The 7,500-nt window shown below is 38.7% G+C and overlaps 1 protein-coding gene across 1 annotated transcript in view; it reads right to left on the bottom strand.

The window, feature by feature from the left end:
• LOC137967355 (methyltransferase-like protein 27) overlaps positions 1-7,500 on the bottom strand; it is a 19,165-nt gene that overhangs the window by 8,060 nt on the left and 3,605 nt on the right. Inside the window, exons 2-3 of the mRNA XM_068813886.1 lie at positions 6,087-6,217; positions 1-143 (exon numbers count right to left, since the gene is read on the bottom strand). The exon at positions 1-143 is cut by the window's left edge and continues 230 nt beyond it. Of these exons, the coding sequence (XP_068669987.1) occupies positions 1-143; positions 6,087-6,197 (254 nt within the window). The 5' untranslated portion in view covers positions 6,198-6,217. The remainder of the gene's footprint in view (positions 144-6,086; positions 6,218-7,500) is intronic.

Below are 7,500 nucleotides of genomic sequence, written 5' to 3'. Positions count from 1 at the left end.
AGAACTTTTCCCACCAAGCCTGTTCCAGCGCCTGCATCAAGGATTCTTATGTCCATATTATTGTTGTTCGTCACTTCTTTTAGGACTTGGTGGAAGATTGGGGGACAGGTCTTGTATGCAACATACCCAGCATTTCCTGTTACCTAGAGTGAGCAAATGAGCAAGGGTAATACGTTTATCACACAGAATATATGAATAGCCATCCACAGGAACAGGTGTAGCTCATTTACCACTCCCCCTTCAAGCAAAAAAGTCTTTAGGGCCTCTTCATATCAGCCTGATTAACAACAACAACAACAACAACAACAACTTTATTACCCTTTTTCCTGATTGACCAGGAAGCTCGGTTAGCGCAATGAAATTGGCTTTGTGTTCTGTTTATATGACTAATTTCGGCCCTGGTTTCCAGAATGAAATTTTTTGACGCGATAATTCAAGAATGAAATCTAACGAACAATCCAGAGAAGATCATTTTCTCGCTTTCGTGCTGGCTCTAGTTCTAACTGGACTGGTGTTTTAAAAGTGTTCGTATGGAAAAATAGGGACTCAGCAGATTAATTTTGAAACGTCCAACAGGTTGTGGGATGACCAGTTTTTCATTTACAACCGGTACCCGCAAAGAGCTAACTGAACTTCTTAGAACTATTCCAGCGAGATAAACTCATGAAGTTCGGATTTTAATTTTGACCTCTTGACGATGCTCAGTGTTGCCACAGAAATGATTGACAATAAGGAAGTAGGTAACGTTCAATTGTAAATTCCCTCTCTTTGCTTTAAGACCTGTCGTAATATATAGACTTAGCCAAGCCTAAAAGCAGAGCTCCCAGGTTATTTATTCTTACAATAAGTTAACCTAGCTTGAGCCTGCGATCCAATCCATTCTTAAATAGTTTTTTTGTAGGCCCAGAGCGAATGAAAAGCGGAAGATCGTTACAAAGGTATCGTCCAATCATAGTGGCAGAATTATTTTTGAATGTTACTTCTATAACAGGGATGATAGAGTTGTTCTGAAGAAACATTACGAGTGGAGTGGTATAACTATGTTGTTCAGATAAATGGAATATTGTAAAATTAGAGGGTTTGGAATCACATAAGAGATCAAAGAAAGGGAGACATGTATGAAGTTTAGCAATGTCTGGAAATTTCAAAATGCCTAAATTGATATAGCGCAGATAAGAGATCAAAGAAAGGGAGACATGTATGAAGTTTAGCAATGTCTGGAAATTTCAAAATGCCTAAATTGATATAGCGCAGGGGCCGGTTCCTGAAAGGAGGAATACATTATACCAGTATAACAGTTATTCCAGGGATAAACCTGCTATTCTATAGGAATAACTATACAAGGAATAAAAATGGGTTCCCGGAAGCACTATTTATTATTCTTGGAATAGCTATTCCAGGGATAAAATTGCTATTCTAGGAATAAATATTCCAGCAAAGGGGATTCCCACATGACAAACAGGTTTGGCGGGAAATTGAGTGCAATACGCGCGGACTGCCTGTGGTCCAATGCATCTCGTGACCCGAAGAGGTCAAAGTCGACGACATAAATAGTATCATTCCTTACAGGAATAATGCCCCTTTTTCCTATCAAGACAGTGTCAAGATTTTCCAGTAAGAGATAAACCTCGACTTGACTGATTCAAGTAAAGCTTAACTTGTTGTTGTACTGGCTTAAGTATGATTTAAAATTGCAATTTGATTTAGGCAAGACTGCAGCTAAGTCAGAAACTACATTACAAAAAATAATTGTTCGAGGCAGTAGCAAAAGGAGAGGGTTGATGATATTGCTTACTATCTCAGGGCCGTAGCCAGTATGACGCAAACTGAGGCACTTGCCTCGGTCATTTTTTCGTGAAATTTTAAAATAAAGCGTGATATCAGTGTTGTCTTTAATACGTGCTCATCATAAAGACTTAAAATACTTCCGAAGATAATTTAACCACGGACATTGCCTCAGTCATATTTTTTTTCTGGCTACGGCCCTGTATCTACAGAAGTTTTCCCAATGTGACAAATGGGTCGTTTCGCTTATTGATAATATAATTAATATTGTAGGAAACAGACAACTTTTTTAAAAGACATGTTTCGGCATGCTTATTATGCCATCATCAGTTTAATGAGTTCCTAAGTGTGAACAGTTATAAAGTCTACGGGTAGATGAAAAAATTATTACAACATGACGTAATACAAAAGCGGGTACTATTTACAGCGTGACACCAAACATTAAGATGTAAACTAAAACGTGAGAAAAGTGTTGTAATGCTGCAATTTTTTGTTAAGTTCCGGTTTGATCTTATTTATGTAAAAAGCTTCTTTGAGTTTTAAATCGATTGAGTTGCTGGCAGAATCCAGAATACTAAAGCACGAAGGGGAGTATTTGCTCTGACATAAAGAAGATGTGTTGAAATGCTTAAAAATATGCGAGTTTTTATCGCTTTCCGTGTGTTCCTTTATCCTGGTAGAAAAGTGGCGACTAGTTTCGCCAATATAACGGGAATTACAACCCGCACAAGAAAATTGGTAAACTACCATGGATTTTAGAGCAACAGGAGTACGATCTTTAACACTAAACATGTTTTTAATTTTGAATGAAGTGAACACTAATTTGATAGTTAGGTCAGATTTGCAAAAGCGCGTAGTAAGTTGTCGGAGTTTAAGTTTCGCTATTTTGGAATAATGGCCGACAAAAGGGAGTTTAAAATAACGTGTATTATTGTATTATTGTTACTATTGCGACCTTATGGAAATAATTAATATTATCTCATATGTTTTTGTTTTGTATTATTAGAGTTAATTAAAACTGTATTATAGTGGAGTCTGCGATAATGTTGATTAATATAAACTATTTTATTCCGGTACTTAGATTTATTATGCCATGCCATCATTTGTTAAGAGCGACAGACGGGGTGCCATTTTATAGAGCTTATCAAGCGTTTTCACACACTAGGCGACAGCTTGCTCCGTGTGCACAACAAGTCGCTGCGACATGACGCCTGTTTGGTGAACAGGCAGTGATCTCGTATGATGGGGAATGTGAACTAGTTTTACAATGACTGCAAAATTCTCGTACGCTCACTGGCTAGTTTTTGTTGTCAACTGGACCATCTGTGAGGGTACACTGGGTTTCCTGTGGTACGTGCACCGTTCCAGACAATTTTTTTTTCAAGTTGGGGGGTCATTAAGACCATTTAAGGGGTTACCCAAAAGTCATACCAGCAGAGGCCCTTTGGCTCACAGGTCCTCACACGTTCGTACGACGAAACAGATCCTTTTCTGAGGTTAAAAACCTGGCTACCGGCCTATTAATTAATCATTTGTCAGAAAGAAGAAATTCCTGTCCTCTTTAGAAAAAGACACGCATTGCTTACGTGTGGTTGTGAAGTAACACAGCGATTTATTCCATATAAAATGTTAACTGAGCTGTGTGTTGTCTTCCAGGAGATTCAAGTTGTCCTTGCGTAATATGTAGCTCCAACAGTGCACGATATTGTTTTGGTATTGTCTATCATTGTAGTGCCATGGTAGAAGTCTTGGGTAAATAGCCTGAGAAGACATGTGGTTAGTAGCAAAGTACTGAACCCAGAAAGATTGAAGAAATAAATGGGAAGTGAGAAACATTGGCTTCTGGGCTGACATGTTGATAATTTTCAAGCTCCCTCACAACTTCTTTTCACCACAAGTTTAAGCGTGCCCTCTGGGCATCTGACGGCTTTGTAATACTAAAGTTTACGAACGTTAACCCTGTCCGGCGGGGTTAGTATCTTGATGGGTGACCTAAAACATATACCCCTTCGTAAAACAGAAGCATTGGGCCGAAAATACTATTAACGCTAACAAATGCGAAATCAGCAAGGTACAGATTTTGTTAGCTTGCTTTATGCAAAAACAAATATCGATGCAAATATAAATAAATATTGATACACAGCTTTTAGAAAGAGCAGAAGGAAGTTTCCAGGACGGTCGCTTTTCACAGCTCTTGAAAGCGTACTTGAGCAGATCAAAACACACCCAATACCTTTTATTCAACTACAGTAATTGTCGGCTTATTCTAGGCGCTTCCCCCGCGTAAAAGCAAACAAATACGTATACGATGCTGAAGCATCAAAGACGGCTGTCGCACAAATAAGAAAGTGAAAAAGAAAAGAAGCTACGCTGGTCGAATATTTCCATGACACATCTTGAAGGTGTTTGTCTTGTTTACATTTGCGCCGGCTGATTTTTGCCGCCTAGTTTGATTGACTAGAGAATCTACAAGTATTTAGTGACTTGATTTTCTATCGCACTTTGGCCTACTACCAAATGAACGACAAGACCGTTTACCATTCAATTTTTGCATTCTTACTTTGCCCAATTTTTCTTCCTTAAAGTGGTACTATGATCAAAAAATCATTTCCTTTTTTTCTTCTGATTTCGAAAGCGTGTTCGCTCAACACCTAACTGGCAAAATTTTGAGCTTTGAGTTTTATCCAAACGCTGTTTATTTTGAGTGTAAGTTTTGGATTTCATGGTCCGCTATTACTCACGTCCAAAACTGGCCGATTGGACCTCAGAGGGTTCGATCTAGAGAAAATGACGTCATTTACTCACTAGCTTAAAATTTCAGCGTGTAAACGCAATTTATTATATATGCAAAACACGAGTTGAAAAGTCTGAAAGCCCGAAACTCCCGTTCTGTATATTAATTAGGCCGCGTACACACGCATTGCATTCTTAAACTAGTGAGTCTTTGACGTCATTTTCTCCTCGACCCAGCTCTCTCAAGGTTTTGAAGTCAGTAATGTCGGACCAATAAATAAGAAAATTCCAGCTAAAATAAACAGGTGTTATTTTAAAATCAGAACTTAAAACTTGGGTGAGTTAGTGTTTAGTTAACATAGTTTTGAAATCTAAAGGAAAAACAAATTTTTTTTTTGGTCGTAGTACCACTTTAAATCAGCCTTAAAGGTTTTAATTTAATTTTTTCAATTTTATTTTCTGTTTTTAATACTGTCAGGAAATTAAAGGACTTTGAGCTTGATCATATACAACTATAAATACAGGCAGAGGATCTGCAATTTCCACAGCAACGCAGCGACTGGTGGTTGTGTGAAGACAACTTTAAGGGGAAAACAGCTCACGTCCAGTTGCAGTCCGCTTCTCAAAAACGTCGCGTACTTAAGCTCAGTATAATTTTTCTCTTTCGCTTGTAATGATATACATAGGTGTCGTCTTGCTAACTAACACGATTAATCAATAAAAAGCGAGATTCCCTTTGGCTGGTATTTTTTTACAGGACACAGGCCACAGGTCATTGTTTTACCAATACAGAAACTATCCTGAACATTCATATAAAAGCTAACCTTAGGCCTAATTACGCCTATAGTAAACAAAAGATTTTAGGCCCAAGGTTAGCTCTCATGAATGTTTAGGATACTCTCTGTATTGGTAAAACAATGACCTGTGATCTGTAAAAAATACCAGCCGGATTCCCCTTTCCTTGCAAGATAGTTTTGCGCTGCAATATAATTTTTCTCTTACTACGTTAACATTTTATGACTCAATTTGACATTATCATGATTTGTTTTTCATAACTTCCATATCTAGTTTCATGTTACACGACATTCATGTTTTTAGTCCAGACATTTCATCAGAATCGCTGCGCACGCTCGTGAGAGATGCTATGAGCAATTAAAGATAAAATTCGGGTCCCCGCGCGGCCATGTAATATCCTCCATTTATTATATCTCTCAGATAGTACGTGCGCCGTAATTGGCTAAATTAGCGGGCCGTATTCTACAGTACGGCCCTCTGTACAGCCCGCTAAATTTAAAATTTCGACAAAACATCATCTGGCGAGTTTTTCACGTCATTTCTGTTGCATAAACTTGTACTGAAAACTGTTTGAATCTTGCAAGCAACTATTTCAAAGTTAACAGCCAAGAAGATTTAGTTTTGGGGATTTTGGCACGGCATTCTTTGTGGCAGTTGAACCTTCCGCTTCACTTTGACTAGTTTCCTTGCCCGCGCACCGGTTAACCTCAGAGATATAATAAATACCGGTAGCTTCATAGCAAAAACGAAATTCTTGAAAATTTCCCACAAACCTTATTGTAATGCTCAGCCCACGTTTCATAAATGTTCTTGACATATTCATCCGAGGAGCTGGAGTTCAAGGTAAGCAGATTTCCATTATAAAAGGCGTTCCTTTCGTCCATTGTTGATTTTCTGACCGATCCTGAAAATGAACATGAAAGAGGAACAGTGTCTTATTCATATCAAATAAAATCGCTCTTAAGATCAAAATCCTCAAAATAGAGGTGGAAGTGAGGCGCAGTGAATAGGCCGCTTGCCTTGAGATCCTGAGACCACGGGTTAAGATCCGGAGCGTTTGTCAACAAAAACCTAAACTTCGTTTGGAAATTCAAATAGTACAGCTCTTTCCACCGAAAAGTTTCCGAAAAAGATGGAGATCCTCAGACGTATTCCTTTTATTTTTTTCCCGTTCCAACCGAAATGACCGGAAAAATCCTGTACCATTTGTAAACTCCCACTCGACCTGGTTCACTTCGGCCTCTTTTCCCGCCTTATGGTCTCTTTTGATGTTGAGAGTCTGTTCACTAGTATACCCCTTGATGAGTGCATTGACTTGGCGGTCACATACATTTATCAGGGTAATCCTGGTCTTACGATAAGCCCCACTGACCTTAAACCCATTTTTCCTTCGCAACAGCAGGGACCCACTTCTTATTCAAGGGTGTCTTTCATGACCAAGTAGATGGGGTTTCCATGCATGGGTTCCCCCCTTGCTCCAGTCCTCGCAAACCTTTTTATGCGATATCATGAAAAAAACTGCTTAGATAACTTTTCATCCTCCCAAGTTTTGTTCTATGGACGCTATGCTGATGACACTTTTTGCTTGTTCAATAACGAAGATGATGCGCTCATGTTCTTTGATTACATCAACGCAAGGCACCCAAGTATCCGTTTCACAATAGAAAGGGAAATCAATAAGAAATTATCTTTTCTAGACATATTGCTAGACAACGGTCATCCATCTATTGTTACTAGTGTATATCGCAAGAAGACATTTACTGGTCTTCTCACTAATTATTTCAGCTTCGCCCCTTTGAATTACAAACTGGGTCTAGTCAGAACATTACTGGACAGAGTATATAAGATCAATAATTCCTGGGTTGGTTTTCACCTGGACGTCAAGAAGCTTATTTTCTTACTACGGAAAAATTGTTTTCCGTCGTGGGTCATCGACAAGATTAATCACAGGTATCTTTCTAAGAAAATGAATCCTTCTCTCACTGGGCGGGACGCCTCATCCAACTCCGGGAAAACTTCTACGCACTTCTATAAACTCCCTTATATTGGCCGGTTTTCTGAAATCGCCCAGACTAAGTTAAGACAACTACTCAAACATTATTGTAAAGCTGATTTAGATGTTAAGTTGGTCTTTAGTACGTTTAAACTTAGAAACATGTTCAGCGTGAAAGATTCAGTACCGCAAGG

Source organism: Montipora foliosa, chromosome 8 (assembly GCF_036669935.1).
Source record: "Montipora foliosa isolate CH-2021 chromosome 8, ASM3666993v2, whole genome shotgun sequence".
Classification (NCBI taxonomy): Eukaryota; Metazoa; Cnidaria; class Anthozoa; order Scleractinia; family Acroporidae; genus Montipora; species Montipora foliosa.
This window is presented reverse-complemented; position numbering and strand designations above follow the sequence as displayed.